At 50.0% G+C, this 24,687-nt stretch overlaps 1 protein-coding gene and 1 long non-coding RNA gene across 2 annotated transcripts in view; one reads left to right on the forward strand and one right to left on the reverse strand.

Annotated features, from left to right (window-relative positions):
* Nucleotides 1–4,802: 4,802 nt before the first annotated feature.
* LOC138420913 (uncharacterized) lies at nt 4,803–8,339 on the forward strand. The gene is made up of 3 exons (XR_011249359.1): nt 4,803–4,919; nt 7,421–7,615; nt 8,168–8,339. It is a non-coding gene; the product is annotated as an uncharacterized lncRNA (long non-coding RNA).
* A 1,958-nt stretch (nt 8,340–10,297) lies between these two features.
* SYT13 (synaptotagmin 13) overlaps nt 10,298–24,687 on the reverse strand; it is a 43,360-nt gene continuing 28,970 nt past the window's right edge. The window contains exons 3-6 of the mRNA XM_069553975.1: nt 23,833–23,967; nt 22,054–22,355; nt 15,971–16,100; nt 10,298–14,189 (exon numbers count right to left, since the gene is read on the reverse strand). Coding sequence (XP_069410076.1) covers nt 13,885–14,189; nt 15,971–16,100; nt 22,054–22,355; nt 23,833–23,967 — 872 coding nt within the window. The 3' untranslated portion in view covers nt 10,298–13,884. The remainder of the gene's footprint in view (nt 14,190–15,970; nt 16,101–22,053; nt 22,356–23,832; nt 23,968–24,687) is intronic.

Here is a 24,687-nt window from a genome sequence, read left to right on the forward strand (position 1 = left end):
CACAGAGTCTTTACCCTCAGAATTTCCAGTGTTTCTATCCTGTGAATGCTGTGTGCAATTACCCGTGGTTTTCACCCCAGGCGTTTCCACTCTCTGCCTCTGAGAAGGACTCCTAGGGTGTGGGGACTCTTGGGGTCTGCCCACCTGCTTGGGCAGTCTAACCTCTCACCGATGAGTATAAAAAGCTGTGGCCAGGTGATCCTTGCATGTTGATAGACAAGAGACAGAGCCCTTAAATTCAACCCCTGGCTTAGGAGTGACAACCATTGACTTAGAAAAAAAAATGTTCTTGTCTCTGGAGTCAAACTTGTCCTCATTGAGTTAACCAATTAGTGATTTTCTTCGGTTCATGGAGTGGGTGGGAAATGAGATCAGGTTTGTGGCCGATGGTGCCAAGCAGATACATCGCAGAGCTTGGGAGCCGGAAACCCTTGTAATTAAAAATGGTCTGCTTTTTCTCAATGGAGGGAAAAAACAAAAAGACCCTTTGCCATCTTGTCTGTGAAATATGAGGCAGCCCAGCCCTGTCTGCAACTCTTGCCACTTGCCAATTTTCAAGTTTCACCTGCCTGGTTGGGTATTACAATCTGGGCATCCACAACACCAGCTATTTTTTTGTTTGTTTGTTTCTTTCTCCTTGGATGGCCGCTGGGCACATCTAGTGCTGGGCAGACCCTCATTTCCTCATCCTCACTGAAGGATGAGCGGAGGCTCTATCTCCTGGATCCCTGGTTAGTTGCATTCAGCACTGAGCCCTGAATCTAGAGCGGTTGGAGGTCTCCACCCTGGCTCCCCCCTAGTGTTTCCCTGTTGAGTTGTCTTGCTGAGGCCCCTCTCCTTGACTTGCTTATGTTGCCCCTTTGACTTGGAGAACGGACCTTGTAATTATTTAAGGTGGCGTTTAAATATTTTCCATTTGTTTTGAAGTGTTGCCAAGAAGGAAAAAATAGGCAAAAGTGTGTCGAGTGCTGAAAATGATTGCAGAAGCTGAAGTGGACCAGACTTGGCCCAGCCTGGGCTGTGGAGTGGGTGCTATTTTGACTATTTACCTGGAGCCTTGTGGGGTCCAGAAAGTGGCTTGGGGGTTGAAACAGAACTTCTTGATTCCGTCCCCTCTGTTTTCTCACCTGTAGGCACAGGAATTCTGTATCTAGAGCTCGTTGTGGCTTCCGGTCTGATTTCCAAGTAGAATTCATGTTCTTTGATTTCATCTTCTGGTCCCTACACCCAGTTTGGACAGAAGGCTCTGGCCCTCATCCCCTCTCGCCCTTTCAAGCAGCAGGCCAGCCTGGGACAGCCAAAGCAGGGAGGCCAGGCCTCCTTAGATGAGAAAGGCATGTTCACAAGGCAGGTGAGCTTGGGACAGCCCCATTTCCGCCGCCAGCCTCCCCGGGGGAGGTGGGGCTGGCTCATGGCTTCTGGGCTGGCTTCCTCCTCCAGTCTTGAGGAGGGAAGATTATGTCCAGAGATCCGCAGGGGCCCTTCTCCTGCTTGGAGGAAGGCCTCTCTGCTCTCTGTGGACAAGGTGCTTTAGCTGAGTGTCTGGAGCTGTAATATTTTAAGAAACCTTTGAGGTGATCTTTGTGTGTTAGCCAGAGGGAGAAAAAGTGCCCTTTCGGGAGGAAAAATGGTACGGCCCTCCTCTTTCATCTGGCCCTCCCCACCCCCACCCCATCCCTTCAAGTGGTATCGCCCTGGAAATACCTATGCAATCCAGTCTCCCTAGGAGCGTGCATGGAAGCAGGGGTATGTGCAGTGTATAACACAAATGCTACACTTATATATTGTACATATGGACATATGCAGTGCGTATACACACAGAGTAAGAGATGAAATCACGTCTATATATCTATAAATAATATCCTATATATTTATACATTTCTATGTTTTAAATAGATATAAAAAATAGAGTCTATAGAGAGCTGGGAGAGCAGCGGGAAAGCCTGTCGCTGTGTTGTGAGAAGACGGAGGACATGGAGCCTTTGCAGGGGCACCCGGGGCAGCGGAGCAGGCGGGGTTTGCTGGGAATGGGGCCTCTTACCCGGAGTGTTGGAGAGGAGAGTAGCCAGGCCCCGGCCCTCTCCTGTGCACTTTTCTCTCCTTTTCCGCACGCAGGCCTAGTCTGAGGTCGAAAGGAGATCCTCACCCCCTGGGCTCCCTCCAGAAATGTCCCCTTTGCCCCCCAACAAGCCTCCGCTTGGGTGGTCCCTGCTGCCCAGCAGTAGGATGTGGCCTCTGACCCCCTGGGAGAGGGACCCTGCACAATTTCCCCCGATACCCACTCCCCAACAAGAACGAGCAGCGCTGGTAGCGATAGGAAAGCTGCCAATGGGGCCGAGACGGGTCCAGGAGAGATGCCGCCGCCCCCACCTCCCCACTTTAGATGCTTTTTGCTGCCCCCCACCCCCGCCCTGGAGGCCAAACCTCTGAAGTACAGCCGTCCTGGCCTCCCTCACCCGCTCTTTCATTGCCTGCCAGGGCAGCATCACCAGTCAGCGCTGCCCACCATCCAGAGGCTTTCCGGCTAGGGCGGGGGGTCGGGGGGGCGGGGTGTCAACTAATGGGAAAGGGTGAGAGAGACATATCCGCACACTCATAAATTCAGTGGCAACTCAAGTTCAGAAGCGGGGCTTTGGCCCAGCCCACTTTGCACAGCTGCTGCTGCTGGCTGCACTCAGGACAGCGCCCCCCATCCTCTCCTGTGCCCAGTGACCCCCTGGCCCCACCTGCGCCGCCGTTAACAGGCAGGTCTAGTTCACGTACACTGTTCTGATTCTGTGACTCGAGGCAGAGGCTGAGCCAGACGCCCCAAGCTCATCCAAGCTCATCCACTTCCGCCGGGGAGGGCGCCTCCCTCGGCTTGGCCCAGCCCCTGCTCCTGGATGGCCGGGACTTCTGGGGGCCCGAGGGGGCACTGGTGCCACCGGCTGCGTGACGAAGGGCCTATGCAGCCCTGACGGGATCAGAAATCCGTTTCACTTCCAGGTTTCTCTCACGATTGTTTCTTTCCCCGACGGGGAGGTAGAGGAGGAGGGGCCGAAGGGGCCACAGAGGATGGGAGATAGAGGGCGGCCACACCCTCTGCCCTCTAGGCCAGCCTCTGCCTTTTGGGCTCGTCTCCGAGCCTCCTCTGACCTCCGTCCTACACTTTCATACCATTTACCAAGGTACCTCAGTCTCCAGCAGAGCCCCCCATACCTGCAGTCTGGGGCGGGGGGTATCTGTTCTGCCAATGCCCACCTCTTCCCACTCCACGTCCACCCTGGTCTCCTTGAGCCACCGCTAGCTGCCAACCGGGTCTCCGAACACCCTCCAGTGCCTGGCTCAAGAGAGGCCAGGCCCGGCCCGAGCCTTCCTCCCGCTGCGGGGGGTCAGACTCGTGGCCAGGGGATGGGCATCCTCGGGTAGCAATCCCACAATGCACTGTACCTCAGAGAGAGAGCATCCTCGGGGCATCAAGGGCGCCGGGCCCTCCGTCCAGAGGAGGACGGCCGGTCACTACACTGCTCCCCAAAAGACAAGGGCCAGGCTGCCCTCGGGGCACCCTCAGTTTCTTCACTTTTGTCTCTCTGGAAGAGCCAGCAGTCTGATTCCGTCTTTTTCAGCCCCGTCGTCTCTCTCCTCCTCTCCACCCCCACGCTGCTGAACCGTTTCATTTCAATCACAGAGGAAAATAAAGTGGGGGTGGGGGGAAATACCTAGGAGTCTATTATCACATACATATTAATATGTTAATACTTTCTTTCTTAAAAAAAAAACCCTCGATGTTATTATTTTGCAGACTACGCTTTATAGTACCTGTGTGACGGGGCCTAGGACACTGGATACAAATAGAGCTATGTTGGTTTATCATAATATGTACGCAGAAACTTTCCTTTTGTCATATTATCCTTGTAATGTAAGAAGATTGTTAATAAAAGCATTTAAATTTACTCACCGAGGTCGGATCTCTGCCTTCTTGTCTTTCTCCCACCCCGTGCCCAGGGTGATTCAGAATGAGTCCCATGCTCAGGTGTCAGGTGAGATTGCCTGCCTGCTCCCTGGTCGGAAGCAACTGGAAGAGGCCTTCTAGGTCCTATTCCTGCTGTTGTTACTTTTCCACTATTCAAGGCCACTTCCAGCTGGTAACCTACACACCTCACCCACCCGTCTGGCCCAAAAGAGGTGTCACCAAAACCGTTTAAAATAAATCTCTCGCCCCCACACACATTTACCCCACAAAATTCTCAGAGCTATTGCAGATGAGACAGGCAGGCAGGCAGGCAAAGTCGCTTCAGTCGTGTCTGATTCTGTGTGACCCTAGGGACTGCTGCAGTCTGCCAAACTCCTCTGTCCATGGGATTCTCCAGGCAAGAATACTGGAATGGGTTGCCATGCCCTCCTGCAGGGGATCTTGGATGAACAGTGTTCTAATTCTCCATCCAACTACCTGCATGATTCTCCACTGGCAAACTTCTTCCCCAGGGAGGGTCCTTCCCAACAGTTTGCTAATGGCACTGGTACGGGGGTGAGTGATAAGTGATGTTTGGCCCAAATTGTCTTAGAAAGATGGGCATACATTGGAGAAAAATGTAGAAAAGTGTTTGTAGTGTTTCCTCCCGGGTGCTAAGCCCTCCTCTCAGCTCCTTTCCACTCCAGCCCAGCTTCCAGTCACGGGCCGTCCCTCTCCTCTTTTCTGAACCTCTACCTGCTCAGTGCCTGCCATCGTCCCTCCAGCCCCTCGGTGACTCAGAGCTTCCTGTCGTGAAGGCCATTCCACAGTCTCCGCAGAATGTTCGCTTCTCTTCTTTTCCCAGGGCAGAAAGAGCAAACGGGTACAGATGTCCACGTCTAATCAGCCCAGGTGAACTGGGGTCGGCCCCGCCCCACTGCTGGCCGTTGGATCTGACCTACACTTGCAGCTGGGAGGCAAGGGAAAGGTAAATCTTCCATTGGCCCTGAGCTGGGTCTCCCCAAAGCAAGGCTTGGAGGATGTGGCAAGAGGGGAGGCCCAGTCCACTTCCGCTCCTCCCTCTTCACAGCTGCCCCCAGCTTCCCTCTCCAAGGTTCAAAAGACAAGTTGAGTTCACCCCAGAGAGAAAACTCAGGGAACTGGCCTGAAGACCCATTGCTATGTGAGTTTCTACAGTGACCCTTTGAAAACACAGACCCAGTTGTGGTGTCTTCCCAGTTAAGGACCCTCTATAGGTTTCCCATTGCTCCCATCCCAAAGTCCTGATCACAACCCTTCAGTCTGTATGGTCCAGCCCCTGCCAGCCTCCCAGCCTCCTGGTTCCTTCTCTGCCCATGCTCCCTGGCCTCCTCTCTGTTGCCCCAAGCTCACAGAGCTCCATTCCATTGCAGGACTTCCCAGCTCAGTGTGCCCCCTGTCTGAGATGGTTTTCCCCAGGACGGTTGCCTGGCTGAGCTCTTTTCTTCTTATAAGTGTCAGATAAAATGTCTCGTTTTCAGGGGGTCTTTGCTGATTACACCCTCTAAATAGCCACCCTTGAGGCATTATTCATCTTTCCTCCTGATATTTTCATTCACAGATCTTATCTCCAGTTTTCAGCTATGTAACTGACATGTGTGTGTGCCTGTGTGTGTATTCTGTGTCTGGTCTTTCTCCTTTAGACCATGAAGTCCACAATAGAAAAGTAGAGACTTTTTAATACCACTGTGTGTGGTTGCTATCACATCCTCACATAATAGGCACCTAATCAGTGTTCAGAAGCTCCAATACTTTGGCCACCTGATGCGAAGAACTGACTCATTGGGAAAGACCCTGATGCTGGGAAAGATTGAAGGCAGGAGGAGAAGGGGACGACAGAGGATGAGATGGTTGGACGGCATCACCGACTCAATGGACATGAGTCTGAGCAAGCTCCGGGAGTTGGTGATTGACAGGGAAGCCTGGCGTGCGGCAGTTCATGGGGTCGTGAAGAGTTGGACATGACTGAGCAACTGAACTGAATTGAATCCGTGTTTATTGAAGGGATGAATGGATGAGTGTAACTTTCACTCGCCTGATGAAAGTGCAGTCCCAGCAATGCTGTGTTTGTCACAGTAGAGACCTCAGATGCCTCCACTTTGCCTGTCTCTCTCTGTTTCCTCACTTGACTAGGGGACCCCTGCACCTGACCGCTGGCAACATCTGGCCCCAACCCAGCCCTTTCTCTACAGAGCTGAGGTGGCGCCTGAGGTGCTTACTTGAGTTCTCTTCCACCCCAACTTGCACTTGTCCTTTGGACAGTGTCTCATGGCCCTCAGGCAGGTGCTCCCAGGTCTTCTTAGGGAAGAGACTCTTTCCAGTCCCTTCCAGCATGACAACTGTCTGTGTTCGTGGTTTCAGATAGCCTTTTTAAACAACTGCCTATGCATCTGTTGCCTTTCCAGTAAAGACTCTGCTCACGGGCTATAAACCACAGCCTGGACTTTAGGGTTAGAGCAGTGTTGTTCAGCTCTAAGTCATGTCTGATTCTTTATGACCCCTTGGACTGCAGCATGCCAGGCTTCCCTGTCCTTTTCAGTCTCCCAGAGTTTGTTCAAATTCATGTCAGTGATGCTACCCAACAATCTTATCCTCTGTCGCCCCCTTCTCTTTTTGCCCTCAATCTGTCCCAGAATCAAGGTCTTTTGCAATGAGCTGGCTCTTCACATCAGATGGCCAAAAGATTGGAGCTTCAACTTCACCATCAGTCCTTCCAATGAATAGTCAGGGTTGATTTCCTTTAGGATTAATTGACTGCTTGGATCTCCTTGCAGTCCAAGGGACTCTCAAGAGTCATCAACACCATAATTCAAAAGCTTCAGTTCTTTAGCCCTCGGCCTTCGTTATGGTCCAACTGTCACATTCATACCTGACTACTGAAAAAACTATAGCTTTGACTATATGGAACTTTGTCGGCAAAGTGATGTCTCTGCTTTTTAATATGCTGTCTAGGATTGCCACAGTTTTGAGCGGTACCAGCTTCAAATTTCCCCCTTGGCCTCTTACAAGCTGCGAGACCTTGGACAAGTCACGTATCTGAGTCTGCATCTTCTGGGCTCAGCACAGAGCAGAGACTTAGAACATGATGAGCAGGATCATTATCGTCATTACTGTTACCTCTCACATCAGGGTGAAGTAGATGCTAAGAAGCCTAGGTTTCCCTTTTTTCACCTAGAATTCCAGGGCCTAGCCTGGCTGAGGGAGTGCCTGTTACTTTTCAATACAGAGCCACCAATACCTATCTCAGAGCTGGAGTGGCAACCTCTGCCTTGACCCTCCTTTCCTTCTCAGCCTGGAGAGAGGACTTCAGGGCACCATCTTCTGGTTGAGAGCTCAATTCACCTGACCCTTGAGGGCAGAGACCACAAAGAGAGTTGGTTTGCTTTTGGTGGGGAAAACCAGGTTTCTCCTGGCTTGTTCCTGGTTTGAATTCCTGCGTTTCTAAAACAGGATTCTGCCATCATCCACTTGTCCTGAGACACCAAGGAAGAACGTTGGGAAACTGGGACGGGAAGCCAGGCTCCAGCCACTCTGCCTTGAGAAAAGACTTCACCCGGTTGAGGATGAGCCACCACTACTAGACTGCTTTCTATAACAAAGTCTGACTTCCCATCCTAAGTCTGGCTTCTTCCCACCTCCTCCCAGGTAGGCACCTGCCTCCATCTCTGGCTTCAGGATGATGCTGAGGGCCCTGCCAGGGACTACCTGTGGTGGCTCCTCTTTAGGAGACGAGGGATGGGTGTAGGGGGCAGTTCTCCAAGGCTGGTACTGAGAAAAGCCCCACCCCCTAAATCCATCCACAGCCACATCCTATGGCTCTTCCTTTGCCAGGCATCCGCCCAGGATGGTAGAGAGAAAAGATGCTAGGGTTCTAAGCTCTTGAAATGGTGTTGCTTCCAGTTGACTCTAAAAAATAGAAACTCTCGTGTGGAAAAATCACCACCGGCTCCATTAGCAAGTAAGCACATGAGAAGATAATGACGCAGATCCTCAGGTAATGTCACATACTGTCTGGAAGAGCAAGTGGCTGTCAGGAAACCTGGCCCAGGGCAGGGAAGGCAGGTACCCATGCACGTGGGTTTAGTTCATTTTACACATGAGATTGGAGGCCAAGGATACACATGAGAAGTCTCAATTACCAAATCATAACACATTAAATTTTGAAGTGTGATCATTTTCTCCAAATTTATTTTATAGATGTGGGCATAAGCCCAGAGGCAAGCGACTTATCCAGAACCATGAAGGTGGCAGCGACAGAGACCAGCTGGGTTGCCCAGCTCCTAAATGCAGTGCTCTAGACGTGAGTTATTTCATAGGCTGGAGCGGAGTTTGTTATTTAATGTGGTTCAGTGGAAAGCCCAGCATAAAATCATCCCTAAACTCTTCTTGCCTCTTCCATTTTTATTTTTGGTAAATCCAGATTCTTAAATCTTAGTTTGGGGCTTCAGAGCCCATTTGGGTTCGATCCCTGGGTTGGGAAGATTCCCTGGAGAAAGAAATGGCAACCCACTCCAGTATTCTTGCCTGGAAAATTCCATGGATGGAGGAGACTGGGAGGCTATAATCCATGGGGTTGCCAAGAGTCAGACAGGACTGAGTGACTGAGCTCATCAGGGGCCATATTCACAGTTACCTGTGAAACACAGTCTATACAATATTTGGCTACATGGGATAAGAGCCACTTTTCCTTTTAATACAGAAATAAAAATCCCGGCTGTCATTAAAATATAACAAATATATATAATATAAAATAAGGAATTACATGTACAGACTTGGAAAGTGAAGCCTTTCTTTATGGCTCATTTAGCCTTTTTAAGGGAGAAGGCAGTGGCAACCCACTCCAGTACTCTTGCCTGGAAAATCCCATGGGCAGAGGAGCCTGGTAGGCTGCAGTCCACGGGGTCGCTAAGAGTCAGACACAACTGAGCGACTTCACTTTCACTTTTCACTTTCATGCACTGGAGAAGGAAATGGCAACCCACTCCAGTGTTCTTGCCTGGAGAATCCCAGGGAGGGGGAGCCTGGTGGGCTGCTGTCTATGGGGTCGCACAGAGTCGGACATGACTGAAGCCACTTAGCAGCAGCAGCAGCAGCATCCTTTTTAAGAGGGCTTCCAGGAGGTGCTAGTGGTAAAGAATATACCTGCCAATGCCGGAGATGCAAGAGACGTGGATACAATCCCTGGGCCAGGAAGATCCCCTGGAGTAGAAAATGGCAATCTGCTTTAGTATTCTTGCCTGGAAAATTCCATGGTCAGAGGAGCCTGGCAGGCTACAGTCTATGGGGTCACAGAGAGTCGGACACAACTGAGTGATTAAGTAGCAGCATCCTTTTTCAGAGCCTTTGGTTTTAATTCCACATAAACTGCCTGATTTCCTACTGACCTGAACATTCAGGCCCTTCCCCTGGTTCATTGTCTGAGCCTCTTCCTCCTGAAGCCAGGGTGGCAGCAGCCACAAGGAGGCCCTAAGATGATAGGACTCTGAAGTTCCCTTGTCCCTGCCAGCCACCTGGAGCACAGGTGACTGCTCAGCCACTGCCCTGCCTCTTCCAGTGATGGGGCTATTTCTTTGGGCGTATGTTAGAGGAAACAAGTTTCCATCTTTCCTTGTCAAGAATAAAGTTCAAGCCCCAAGAGACCTTGCCTGAGAACATTCACAGCAGCAATTCCTCCAACACACACAAAAAAGAGAGAAATATCTAACCATGTGTCAATAGGGGAATGCGATTGTGGCATATTCATGCAATGGAAAATAACACAGCAGCAAAAAGTGAGCAGCTAGAGCGACAGAAATCTGCACTGAGGAAGCTCAAAATTTTAACGTGGAGCAAAAAATAATGTGAGACAATTTGAAATTAAAAACACAAACTACTCTATGAGGTTTACACATACATATAGTAAAAATACAAAGAAAGGTTTGGGGTGAGAAATCCCAAGTTCAGGATGGTGATGTCCTGAGTGAGAGGCTAAGGGGATTTCAACTATATTTGTCAAGTTTTATAGAACTTGGCAGGAGTTCACATGTGTTTATAGGATTATTTTCCTGCATTGCCTATGTCTAAAGTTTTTATGTGTTTATTTTTATGCTTCATCTTTTAAAAACTATTTGTTCACCGATGGCTGCACAGGGTCTTCACTGCTGGGCATGGGCTTCTTGCTGTGGTGGCTTCTCTTGTTGCGGAGCACAGGTTCTAGGTGTGTGGGCTTCAGTAGCTGCGGTGCGTGGGGTCATTAGGAAGTCGATTCATCACCACTGGACTACCAGGGAAATCCATGTCCAAAGTAAGAAACAGGAACTTACACACAGGCACACACTAGGCAGCTGACCCTGTTAGAAGTCATTTATTTATCACTGCAAGGTTTTTGCTCCAAAGTGTGACACCAGACATATGAGTACAATATCTCATGCGTCTTTTTGTGCTTCGGTTCATGATTGCAGAATAGACACAGCACTGACAACAGGAAACACAGGCAGCAAAAACAGATCACAAGGACTAGGTCTTTTTTGGCGGTCCTCACCTCCGATTGCGTGGGCTGCAGTCTCCCGCTGCCCAGGACTCCTTTATTTCCCAAAGGAGCTGCCCCAGAGGACTGCTCTCCCACCTAGCTCTCTCTACACAGCATCAACTGGGGGAGATCCATCATTACTCAATCTACACCCAGAGTCATATCTCAAATTGAAATGGGCAGACGCGTGCAAGGTCTTGATCAATAGGCACTCAACAAATATATAGGGACTTGATGCAAGAAGTGAGTCGCAAGATGAATGAGATTAGACTCTCAGTTTTCTACCCCATCGCCATATCTGTGACAAAGTCAGATCAGCTCGTGGGCAACAGCCCAGTCGGAGACAGTTTCTCCCTTTATTTTCACCTCTACTTCATGCACTTAGAAAATGCTCCCTGGCAAAGGACCAAGTGTTTCTTTTAAAGAAAAGATCGGATGCATTCGCACAGACCCAATTACTCTAATCTGGTAGTCAATTGCAAAATTATCTGGTACAAGGTGAGTGGATGCAAAGATTACTGAAGTTTTTTCATCTGCAAGTCTGATATCTCTGGGTAATTTAAAATTCACTGAGATGGAGTTCTGATGGGAAACGCAGCTTTTATATTCTCATCTATATATCCTCATCCTTATAGCTCACTATGCTAATTATTTACATAAAGTAAAATTAAAGGGAAAGTCACTCAGCAGCGTCTGACTCTTTGCAACCCCATGGATTGCAGCCCACCAAGCTCCTCTGTCCATGGGATTCTCCAGTCAAGAATACTGGAGTGGGTTGCCATTCCCTTCTCCAGGGGATCTTCCCGGCCCAGGGATTGAACCTGGTCTCCATCACTGCAGGCAGATTCTTTACCATCTGAGCCACCAGGGAAGCCCAATTATTTACACAGTGAGCTATAAATTATCATTAGGTGAATGGTAATACTCAACATTATGAATTTCTAGGCCAGCTGCTAAGGTTTCTGAGGACCTTACCATTGAGAACTCAACTAGGACTCAGATTTGCATTCAAGTTAGATAAAAATGTATATTTTTTCTCCTACTCCCCTACCCATCTTTCATTCACTAATTCACTCAACACATTTTTATTAAGGGTCGATGAGTCGACTGTACTCTAGGTGCTTGGAATACACCAGTGCACACAACAGGCAAACCCACCTGCAAAATCTGTCTTATTTCTGTTCAGTGAGATGAAGGCTGACACCAAAGATGTCAGGCAGTGACATGTGACTCCTTTCAAGGACACACATTTCGCCTGGATTCTGGAAAACGAAAACTTTGACACCAAAGAAATGAATGCCTCATGATATTCATGGGGTGGAGCTGATGGCTGTGGGTGGCATCAGGGGCCCCGAGAGCTCACTGCAGACATCTTTGGTGTGACTGTATGGCAGGCTCATGGACTTAGAAGGAAGTAGAACCCACCTTTCCTGATGTTAAGTCTAGGATCCAGACTCCTCTGAATTAGAGTAGCAGTTGTCACCAAGAACTGAGTGCTGGTCAGCTTACGCAAGGGAGGCTTTGCTCTGTTTCGGCATGCCAACCAAAAAAGGGAGGCCACAGTGGTGAGAGGGCTCTCAAAAGATGTGTTGTAGGAAGTCAGTGACCCACGCCTTGCCTAAAAAACACTTGGCAGGAGGTGGCCAGACTTAATGGGAGAAATGTCCAATTATGTGAAAGATCTTCTCATTTATGAGGAATGAGATATTGTTACTGTTTCTTCAGGGGATCGGCAGAAGTTATCTCTAAATGCTTTCCTGCTGCTGTCCAGAAAGGAAAAGTGATGACAAAAGATGACACGTCTCTGCTCAAATTCTCAGGCAGAGACCAAGAATGACTTGACTTGTTACAGGACTGAAGGAAAGGAATTCTAGATCAGGGACCCAGGGTGACCTCTGAAGGCCCAGAGTTTCCCTGTCAGTATTAAAAAGTCCAGATGCGGAGTCCGTGGTTCTAGCAATGTCTGGCACTTGCCAGGGATGCTCAGCTGCCAACATGAAGCTTAGAAATGATCTGCTGGTGGCCTCGGAGTTTGTTTCTAGTGAGGGGTGGGTGCCTGTGGCATGGGAGCACAATTTCATCTATTGCATCATTCAGAGACCAAGCTGCCACATCATTAGGCTGCGTTTACAGACGGTCAACAACAGAACCCAGAAATACTGTTACCTAGGCAAATATTACATCCGCTCGAGCAAGGCTCATAATATTGTACTTAATGATGTGGACAGCTATTTGGAATAATCAGGTAGTGATGTGAAACCTAGCTGCTGATTATTTACTAATTAAAGTGATAGATCCTAAACACAGCGAGAGGCACACTTGAAAAGACCTCCTATCCTCCTCCCCTTCCACAGACCCGGACTAAATTAACGTGCGCCCCAGATGGAATTCCTCCTCACGCAGCTGGGAGGCTGAGAAGGAAGGAGTCTGACTCAGAGGGTCACTTTGGTAATGCTGGTGGACATGACGACTAGTGCCCAATAACCAATGGGGGAATCCCACCTACTCCTAGTCAGGGAAGGGCTCCCCAAGTATAACAGAAACCGATTTTGAGATGAAACAATACAGTTATTCAATAGAAAGCACAAAATTCAGTCCAAGAGCAGGATCCAAAAAAGCACAAGCGACAACATTAAGAATTCAAATGATTAAAATAAAAAACGGAGGCTCCTAAATTTCACACCATGGTTGAAATGTCCAGCGATGGCACTGGCTGCCCCAGGGAGTTGGGGGCCCGACGAGGACTGTGAAACCGAGTTGGGGGTTTTGTGAAAAGGATTTCTCCAAATGCAGTGCTCCAGCTTCTTCATCCAAACCACTCTGTGCTTGTTAAAGATGCAGGCTCCTGGGGTCCAGCCAGGATCATGGATTTGGAATGTCTAAAGCAGGGTCTGGGAATCTGCTGGTGATTCTTCACACACTGTTTGGGAACTGCTAGGTTAGTGCCTTGGGTCAGTAGCATGATTTCATGCCGGCTGAATTTCCATCCCGCCCTGACCATCTCTAATTCTTTTGAGATGATCCAGGATACAGCATTTCTGTCATCCTTTTTGACATGCTTATTTTTAAAAAGCCACATTCTTTGCATCCGTGATTTCCCCAATTCAGCTTTCTCTGCATCTGATACCCACTGCAAAACCTCCACACGGATCCTATTTGATAAGCATCTCTTTCAACAACACAGATCAGCAAAATGTGTTCCTTCTGACCCACATGTCCTGTCTCGGTCCTTGCTCATTCTTAAGAAACAGGAGTGTGATGGGAGAGGAAGAGGGTCCTGGTCTCTGCACACATGTCTTTCTTCTGGTGTCAGAATGCGGATGGGGCACAAGAGGAGGGGGCAGAGGGTAGTGGGGTGGGGAAGGGGCAGATTGTGCCCCAGGAGGGCGGCGGCTTGGGTGGCTGCCTAGAGGTGCAGCTGATGCCACATGGCGATCTGCCGGCGCGGGTTCTTCAGCATCTCCTCCCAGTGGCTGCGCTCGGAGCCCGAGGCGTGCAGGCCCAGGCTGCAGTGGCCAAGCACGCAGCTCTGCCCCTCGGTGCCCAGGCCCAGCACGTCCAGCTCCACGCTGGAGGCCCGCAGCAGGTCATCCGGCAGCTCGAACATGATCATCTCGTTCCACACGGGGTTGATCTTGTGCTTGGCTCGTTTTGTCTGCTTCTTCTTCAGCTTCCGAGCCTGGTGCTTTAAGGTCACCTTGACAGAGACATCTGGGGAGGGGCAGGGGAAAGAGACAGAGAGAGGGGCCAGGAGTCAGCTTCTGGGGTCTGAGGCGGGAAGAGCTGGGGTCGTGCTGCTCTTGGGGTCTCCGGCTCTAGATCCTCACTGAGGCTTCCGCTCCTCCAGCCCTTTCCCCCGACCTCATGGGCCATGTATTTATTCAACAGTGATTCAATGCCCACCTTATGGCAGGCATCAGTCTGAACATGAGGATACAGCAAAAGCTCCTGCCTGGACCGTGACAGGGTCACACTGAAACACCGCTAGGAAACCTTTCTCAAGAGCCCCTCTGAATGCCTTCACGTCCCATATCACGTCCCACAGGCCCAGGATGTTGGTTCAGACGTCCTGCAGCTTGATTTTAAACCCAGACCAGGAACACTAAGCTATCCCTATGTCTTCATCCCCTTAGCTCTTCATCCAAGCATTTTCATCCCTTCCTAAGATAGAGGTCTCCTGCTGGTTGACTGCGTTTTTCTCTTCTGTTCTTTTGCAAGTTTTACTGGAGGATCCCACCCCACGTGGAGGGTGAGGGCAGCCTGCCTTGACCCCAGTAGAGCTGCCCGGCTCCCAACCCCCACCCCAGAAATCAGGCAGCAGGTTACTAGACAAGCTTTCACACAGCATCTCGAGGCTCTGGGCTGGGATCGTGTTTCCATCAGTCAAGGTTTCCAAAGCTAATGTGAGAATAATTGTTACTCTATGTTTATTGCTATAATTATCACCCCCAGGTGGTTAGTTTGTTATTTCAACAGAGATATTTGAGTGATAAAGTGTTGGGCTATAATTGTCCTGACAGGAGCTATAAAAATAAAATAAAATAAAAAGGGCAGGAGGCAAAGAATTGTCTAGAGGGGATGAGGCAAAGGCATTGAGTTCTGATCTCTGGCTCAGGGATCTGTCAGCCAGACCAACTCGGGTGATTTTTCATTCATCAAAAATCTCTTGCCCAGAGGTCCTGACTGCAGAGGCAATTCTTTATTTGCTTCCTGCTATAAATATCGATGTATTTATATCCTGCTCTGAGCACTTGGCTCCCAGTCCGGGTGTCACACGGCTGACCAATGCTGCTTTCTTTCCTGCTCTGACCAAAGGGGCTGTTTGGTCCTTAAGCCTTGGGGCCTGTGCTGGAGTATCCAGAGAGAAAAGCCAAGGCTTCCGGGCCATTGAAGAGATGTTTATTTGGGTATATGGGGCAGAGACGCCTCCTCAGCCTGTGCGCCCACATGCCTCTGCCGTCATCCACACCAGCTGGTCTGGGGATGGCAGGTCGACAAAGGCTGGGAAGAGGGAGGAGTCTAGGGTGGGTGTGGAGAGCAGAGTGGTGGCTAGCTGAGACTGGAGAAGGGAAATCCCACCACCTGCCCAGAAGATGTGCCTAGCCAGGCCTGGGCGACAAAGTGGGGCCAAGCTTCCCCTACAGCCCAGATTCTCCACTCCCTGGCTACAGTCTGATCCTAGGATTCCTGTGACCCACGGATGAGGCTGTTCTTCTCACTATGGATCTGCAAGGTGGGAGCCCTAGGAAGCTGACATCTGGGCACTAACGGGTAGGACTGGCCTGGGAGTTAATGGACATGACTTTAGGGAAGCGAGGGTGTCCTTCAGAACTGATTGTGAGCTTGGGGGTGGAGGACACAGCTGAGGCTGACTGTACAAAAGTACTCAGGTTCCAGGACCCTGCTCACCTGTCCCCACTGCCTCCCAGGTGCCACCTCCATCTGTGCACATACCTAGAGGGGCCCCGGCTCCCCTCTCACACCTCACTCACCCTTCCCCAGGAGCTCCTTGGACTGGCTAGAGTGGAGGTTCTTGGCCTTAATCAGCACGACTAGGAGGCGGTTGGCAGCCGGGAGGTAGCTGATGGAGAGAAGGACCTCTCCCGTCCCCGCAGACAGCTCCTGAAACAGAATCGGGGAGGCAGGAGGGGAGCCTCACTTAGGGATGCCCTCTGGCCCCGTCACTATCGCTGAGGCTGAGGTCGCCCTGGAGTTGTATCCAGGAGGCATCCTTGAAATCACTTACCCATCAGGGCTGCTTTCTCCAGGCTTGCAGAAGGGAGGAGGGCATAGAGAGATCCTATGCCAGCCTGTGTTTCAATATGAGTTTGTTTCATTCGCCACAATTGTGATTTTAAAAACAGCTCCTATTCAAACCCAACATACCGAACAGATCAAAGAGATGCCATTCAGGATGCGGCCGGGACAGAGGGCCAGGACTTCCTCTCACTTTATCACCTGTGCCCCCCTCAGGCATCTTTGCACAGAACCCTAGGGTTCTAGTTTGAAAACCACTGCATTGACTGATCAGGTTCCTGGAGCAGCAGGATGTTGCAAGGCATTTCTGTGGAAAAGAATCCTGCCGGGGGGCCAGCGTGAGGAACTCCGCCCATGGCAAGGGTCATGAGGAAGGAGGCTTGGCATACGCAAAGGCATGATCAAGCCTCAGGAAACCCCCTGTTCCCAAGCATCTACCCCAAAACCAGAGTCTGTTTTATGCTCTCACCTACACCTCTGACTTTATGGGGGCTCTCCCCCATAACTGTTTCTCTCGGAGAAGGAGTAAACGTGCAGCTACAAGGCAATAAAAATTCCTGGGCGTGACAAGAGTGTTTCAGCTTACAGACTCCTCTGAAGGTTATCTAGCCCACCTGTATAGGTTCGTCCGGCCACATGTGATTGTTTACAGCCTCCCAATCTGAGAGGCATGAGATGTTTTAGACTTACTAAAGGCAAATTCTTTTGGGGAGTTAGAAATTATTAGTATAGTGGGTTGGTTAGGAATTATATTGCTGAAGGGTTTTTCATTTGTTGTGTCAATAATTGCTGCTAATTCCCTGCTCTGGGTGGGACAAGGATGTCTCAGGTCAAACCTCTCTGCTGACAGACTAGCTTGTGTGACAGGATTATCCATACTCCTGCCACACATGATTGTTTACTACCTCTTAACCATAAACAGCACAGAGAGTTTTGGAGTATTTTGAGAGTCTTAATTAGCAAAGGGCTTTTTCTTCTCGTTGAGTCAATGATGGCCGCCAGGCCTCCATATCCTTAGACATCTGGGAATATATTAATCAATATATTTGGACTATAGAAAAGGAAATATAGTAGTTTTTGATGTTAGCAATACTAGGCTTTTTGAGTTAATGGATTTTCTCTTTTGTAATAGATCACTGTACTTTGTTATAAATCACTGTGTCCTTGCTATGTAAAAATGTAACTTTATCACTATCTTAAGACTAAATAGATCTTAAGGGGAACATTGATGAAAGGATTTTCATTTGTTGGGCTGATGTTTGCTGCTAAATCTCCATATTCCCTGACCTTATAATGAATATAACTAGCATATAGGAGAAATAAGCATTAACCTTTAAACATATAGGAGAAATAAGTATTAACCTTTAAGATTAATCATGTTAACCTTGGGTTGAATAAATTCCTTTCTTGATTGTAACTCACTACACCCTCACCCTATAGGAATGTAATTTTATTTGGAGGGTGGTGCCTGGTTTAAGAAAAAACACCCTTGAAAAAAATAAGTTTTTTGGTTATCAGAAATAAAGGATCATAAAATCCCTAAGACCTTTTTATGTGAAGCACCTGGTTTTGATAAAGGTCAGGACTGCTGACCCCCGTGTGACTCTGTATTCATCCCTATGTGTAAAGGTATATAAGCAAACCTAAAAATAAAGAAATTGGATCAGTTTCCGGAGAGACTGATCCCCCCATGTCGCTTCCTTCTTGCTCCCGTTTCTCTGGCTGAATTCCCATCTGGATTCAGCCTCCTTTTCTCCACTACACTATCTCCTACTACACTATCCGTTTCTAATCTCTATATCTGTAATTAAATATGTATTTTTCCAAAGACGCCGACGCCGTCCCCCCACCTTCGAATCACCCTGGATCCACCGGGGCTGGACCTCGGCAGAATCCCTTCCAGCCCCTGCAGGGTTGAGAGATGTGATGTGATCACGTCAATAATGTGATGCACTAATGCTGAGCGGGGCTTGGCTTAGTCTACAGAATGACCAACCATGTCAACAAAGGCCAGGCATACGATGGGAGCTAACATACCACAGACACTCACAGGAACTGCGCTTTGTGATGCCTCCAAGAAGCAGCCAGCATGTCTATCCTCCTGCCCCTCCCCCGCCCCCCACCGTCTGCAGCTTTAGAGAGTCTCTCCACTGAGATTCCTACAAGAGTTTGTTTGGAATTTCAACAAATCCATTGAAGGACAAAAATGAGTGGGAGTCCCCACAGGGGGCAGGTCATAGTCTGAAGGGTAGAGGGAAGCGTATGGACTCCAGAATCTGACCACCTGGGTCTCAAGTCTGATCTCACCATTTACTAGCCATGTGACCTTGGGCAAGTCATTTCACTTTCCCAAACCTTCATTCCCTCATCTGTAAGATGGGAACCATAATACCTCCACCCAATAGGGTGGTAAACATTAAATGAGGAATTATTTAATGGCTTAGAACAGTGTCTGGTGCACACGACGGCATCTTTACCCTTGCTTTGATGATTATCATCAGTTATCAAGAAAGGATAGTCACTACTTCTTGAAAATATTAATTGGGAACAATGTTTCTGGGTGAAGGGGAGACAGGATTTAGGGAGTAAAGCTGGATGGAGGAGCTGGCCAGCCCTCTGCTTGGGTCACACCTTCCATTCAGGAAACATGTCTTCAATATGACCGCAACAATTCAACCAGCCCTAAGTGGCTAGTCGTGTGATGGAATGTTTCTGGGGGCTGCCAGGAACTTTGGTAATGGCGTTAAGGGTAGCAGCTAACGCAACACACTCCGTGCTAGGTACAGTTACAATATCTGTCCATCGAGGCTGTCATCCACACAAAGCTATTCCCAGCACGTAGGACACAGCTAACACATAATACATAGCGTGAGGAGGAAGAGTGAGACATCCTGTTTAATCTTGATGGCAAGAGTAAGAGGGATACTGACCTGGTTCCCATTTTAAGTCTGAGTCCCTGATGCTCAGAGAGTGAACTTCACTACCTGAGCTCATGTAACCTCTGTGTGTGTGTGTGTGTGTGTGCGTGTGTGAGTCACTCAGTCGTATCCGACTGTTTGTGACCTCATGGACTATAGCCCACCAGGTCCCTCTGTCCATGGAATTCTCCAGGCAAGAGTACTGGAGTGGGTAGCCATTCCCTTCTCCAGGGGATCTTCCGACCCACGGAATGAACCCAGATCTCCTGTACCGCAGGCAGACTCTTAATGGTCTAAGCCACTAGGGAAGCCCCATGAAGCCAGTTAAGTAGTGAAACTGAGCCTCGAATGGGGGTCTGGTCTGATGGCAAAGCCCAAATCCTAAACCTGTGGTCCTCCAGAATCCTCGACAGACAGACCTCTCCTTTCACAGTGAAGGACCTGAGCTCAGGCGCCTGTCCAGGTGCCCAGTGGGGTGTTGCTGAGCTGGGATGAGCACCAGGCTTCTGCTTCAGTGGCACTTCTTGGAGGTCCATCCACAGGTGTTGGCCTGGGCTTTGGCCACATGGTGCCCAAGTGAGAGGATCCTGGACCTGGCAACGCGTGAAGGGCTCAGCAGCTCCGTGCAGGGTGCCCAAAGCCCCAGACGAGCCCAGTTGGCGACACCACAGCCACCTGCCCCCTTGGCTCTGCTGCTGAAAGTACCTGCTGACAAAAAGTAACCCTCCTTCTTTCGCCATCCTCTCCCTGTCTTTCCCTGCTCCCCGTCCTTCTCTCGGGCTCTCGGGGAGTCACGCCAGCTGTCCTTGGAGTCGGCCACTCTGTGGCCCCCGGAGACGCACATGCTGCTTTTGGCTGACCATCTTCCGGTGAGAACTGGGGCACGGCCGGCACTTCCTTTAACCCATTCTGATCAAGAGAGGAAAAACACGTGGGCTATAGCAGCCGATGGCTCCACCCACTTTTTTCAAATCAGCCCGTAGGATCCGCTCTGGATGGTCAGGCAGAGGGGCTCCCAAGCCAGGCCTTGGGGCTCTCCCTTACCACTTACACCGAGAGCACCGCCTCCGACTTCTGAGTCCATGCTGCCCTCTGACACTGTTCTTATCCGTGGCAAACAGGCCAGGGGTCCAAGTGGATGCAGGAGTGTATTTGTGGGACAGTGATGGCTACAATGAGTGCGATGATCAGGATGAGCGATTCATGAGGGCAGGTCTTTGTCCTCATCTCCTGAGCTCCCAGCTTCAGGCACACTGCCTGGCACATGGTGGAAATCAGACAAAACCTTTGTGGAATGAGTAAGTTTTCTTCTAGGGGAAAGGGTAGAGGCAGGTTTGAGACTTCTACCTGTTGGACTGCCACCCTTTGCGGGCAGCACCAAGCACTCCAGAGGCCTGGAGGGGGAGGCCCTCCATCTCCCAAAGAAGCTGGGTTACCAGCCGAACAAATCCGCATGTTGGGCGCCTCTTCCCAGGGGCCCCGGCTGTGATTCCACACAAGTCCCAAACCGCACACTAATTAGAGAATGTGCTGGGGGAACAGCCTGGTTCCAGCTGAGAGTGGCTGTCCATGCTTATCAATTTTCTGAGCCTGGGAAAGAGAGGAAAATGAGGCAAAGAAGAGACCGCAGCAGATGGGGAGTGGAAGCGTACTCTCTCCTCTCATGGTGTCCATCAGGAATGGCGCCTGCTGGCCACGGCTCCTGTACTACCGGGCACTTATGTCCCATGGCGGCGGCAGGACAACGTGGGCTTTACCAGCAGACTGACCTGACCTCAAGGCCGAGCATGCCAGGTCCCAGCTGGGCAACCCCACGCCAGTTACTGAGCTTCTCTAAACCACATTGCTCTTGCCTATCAGCGCATACTCCTGTCTCAGTCCTGCTTTGCTCATCGGGGGCAGAACTTAGGTAAAGTTCCAAGCACAGCAACTGATAGATGGTAAGTGCTCAAAAATTACTACTCTTCTTCCTATTTTTATTACTCATGGGAGTCGGCAAGCTTTTTCTATAAAGGGCCAGATAGTAACTATTTTAGGCTTGGCAGGCTATATAGTCTCCAGAGAAGGCACTGACCAGCTGGTTGAGAGACTGGCCATCCAGAAGGGTCCCTCTAGGCACCACCATGGCAGGCCCTTGAATGGGGGTGTAAATAGCCACACACTGTCCCACAGCCCTGACCCTCCTTGACCTGCTCACTGCCCTGGCCTGTGGGGATTGGTGGTTGGCTCTCCAAGGAACCTCTCTGGACAGCACGACATCTCAGCAGATGATTGTTTTCCACTCACGGCTTTGGCAGCTGGGGAGGGGTGGGGAGCCCCAACGTGGGCCCCCAGCCGTGGTCACTCCTTCAAAGTCCAGCACAAATGCCACTGCACACCAGGCCTTCTAGAACTCTCTGTCCTAGAGCACTTCAGTCAGGCCCCTCTTAGACATCTTATGTAGATAACATCAGTATCACAGCCACCATCATCATCGCCATCTTTTGTTCCAGTTTCTCCCTCTGGCTTGTCCTCTCTACGAGCAGAGGTGCTCCTCTCCCCTGCAGGGCCTGGCATGCAGTGGAGGCAACAGGGAGTGTGAGTGGTTCTAGATGGGGATAAACATCGTCAGTACCAGAGTCAGGGCGCTCACAGTGCGATCTTTTCCATGATGGTGAGGCCAGGGGCAGGGGTATCTGTGCCCGGCAAGCACCTGGCAAGACTAGGCCCCAGGAATCCCCAAATCCTGGGCTATCAGTCTCCTCTAACCGCCTCCCGCCCACCCTATTCAAGACTCCACCTTACTTTTACACGCTGCCTCCCTGCCCAGACTCCCATCCCCAGGCTGGGAAGGTCTCCAAGCTCATTTCATGAGCACTGGCCCAGTCCTGGCCTGCCACCCCAGGGAGAGGCGACCCTACCTTCATGGAAGTCTTCAGCTCGCCCCACTGGGCGGCCCCCAGGGGCACGGACACCCCATCCAGGCCGAGGCGCAGCTCCCCGACCACACTGTGGCGGGAGAAGCGGTCGCACGTCCTCAGGGTCAGCGTCAAGGTCGCTGCGGGAAGCTCCTCCTCAGCCAGGGGGAGCACCAGGCCTTCCTCCCACGTGGTGCGCAGCTCCCGCTTCTTGAGGGCCGTCTGGGCCTCCACGGAGCCCATGCTGTTGGCCACGCTGCCCTGGACGTAGCAGTCACAGCCTCCATCGTGGTCGCTGGTCACAGCTGCAGCCAGGGAGAAATGGGCACAGACGCGGGGGTTTGTCAGGGACAAGGGGAGGCAGGAAGCATGGCCCTGCTGTGAGCTGCAGAATCTGCCTTAACAGCCATGACCTTGGGGGTCTGCAAGAGACCCCACCGGGGCTGCCTGACCATGCTGGCTTTGTGAGATCACCTTTTGGGAAGCCGTTTGGAAATAGGAGATCCTTCTCATTATTCCAAGACTTCCCAAGGCGCCTGGGCCCACGAACTGCTGATGATTTTTATTAGGGTTGCCATGGATACCGTAACTCATTTGTTCTCTATTTTAAATATTTATCACATAACCACTTGTGATGTGAATCGCTGGGCCACAACCTCATGAGTGTTGTTTTACGTTCTGAACCTCAGTGTTTTTAATGCTTTCCCAGTGGAGCTTTCCAGTTTGCACCTGGAGAGCTTTCATGACTGGTTCCTCAGTGACAATATGTGAAGTGGTATCTAGTGTTATGCAGAATGAGAGGATAAAGAACAAAGGCCATGTGTCCTAGTAGAAAGAAACCTGAACTGAGCTTCAGGGGAACTGGCCTCGTCCTGACTCTGGCACCAAATAGCCTGAGTAATCTTAGACAAGTCACTTGATGTTGTTAGACTTTAGTTTCCAAATCTGTAAAATGGGACTATTGTTAAGACCAAATGTAAGAAAGTCTATGAAACACTAAAAAAAAATCATACAAGAAAGCTAAAAGGAAAAATACTGCATCAAGAAAGTAAAATTAAATACAAAACTCCAGTTTTTCTTGTTCCCAGCTTCTAGTTTCCAGGCATCGCAGAGTAGCCCATTTTTAGCCCCATGTCCTTTGCAAAGTCTTAGCTTTGTTTGTCGATGGTAAAATGAATTATCAGGGTAGGAAGACCAGGGACAATCTGATTCCATAGGAAAGACTGCTTGGTTCTAGGACTACAGAAGCTTTGCTGACCATTCAGAACACCCTCTGTGTCCAGCGCAAAGCCCTGTTCAATGTCAAAGGCCTCTATAACAGAGATGATTAGCTGTTTATCAAAACAAACCAAAAAAACCCCATTCTTTTAACTGGGGACCCGGTAAGCCACATTTCCCAGCCTCCATTATAGTCTGCCGTCCTGTGACTTAGTTTCAGCCAATGGGAAGTAAGCATAAATAGGTTACAGTTTCTAAGGAATGGCTGTGCCCTCTCCCTGTTCTCCCCATCTTTCCACTTGCTAGGAATAGGCCACAAGGAGGCCTCAGAGAGGAGGAGCTGGTCCCTGAATCACTATTTGGAGGAAAGATGGCCGCCAAACAGGAATCCCCAGTTTGGACTGGTATATGAGAGAGAGGAAAAACTCCTGTGTATCTGAGGATCACACGCCTCAGGGTCTTGTTTGTTGCAGAGTGCTTATCCAGCCCCCAGTGCTCCCTCCAGCCACAGACGCTCAGGCAGACAGGCACACAGAAGGCCGTGAAAGTCAGCTAAGAGCATACCTTCCAGACGAGTCACAAATAGTTCAGCCTTCTGCCTGTCATAGTCCAGGCAGTAGTGAAGTTTGGGAGCTTGGTTCCAACTGGCAGCTTTCTCTGGGTTCCAGGTCTCCATGACACAGACATCCTCCACCACACCTATCAAGAAGGTAAAGTCGTTACTGATACCGACACTGGGATCCTGTTTTCCAGCCCATAATTTTCCATCTCTGCCAGCTAGGCCATGACCCCAAACCAAAAGCTTCCTAACTGGGTGCAAAAGCATGGTGGTACCATCTGTGGTCCTGGGCATCAACTTCCAGGGACCATCACAACCCAGTGGGCAAGACCTGGGCTTTGGTGTCAGGCACGAGCTGCTACATAACAGTTATGTGATCTCGGACAAGTTACTTGACTTCTTTGAACCTCGGTTTCCTCATCTTTAGAATGGGAGTGACAGCGTTTCCTTCTTCCTGGAATTATTGTGAGCATTAAATGAAATAAAGTGAGAAAAGCACTTAGCTCAGGGCCTGGCCCCTGGTGAGTTTTCAGCAGAGAAAACTCCCAGCGTATGTGACTCTAGTCAGCCTGTGTCAGGCAAACCCTTCCCCAGCCCATCTCCAGCTCCACCTCTCCGCAGAGTCCAAGCCATGCTGGAAATAAATGTCAAACAATGAGTCAAGCTTAGGGAGAGGAGAGTGGACTTTAGTGCATGTTCAGTGATCACTTGCTGAATAAATGAATGACCTTATCTTTAATTCGGTTAGTAAAACTACAGCTGTCACTCACTCTTCCCCTAACTTGGACTGCAGCCAAACATCTGGAAGATTCTCATTACTCAAGCATAATTCAAGAATAAAAGGATCCAGCAGCTGCAGC

Source organism: Ovis canadensis, chromosome 15 (genome assembly GCF_042477335.2).
Source record: "Ovis canadensis isolate MfBH-ARS-UI-01 breed Bighorn chromosome 15, ARS-UI_OviCan_v2, whole genome shotgun sequence".
Lineage (NCBI taxonomy): Eukaryota > Metazoa > Chordata > Mammalia > Artiodactyla > Bovidae > Ovis > Ovis canadensis.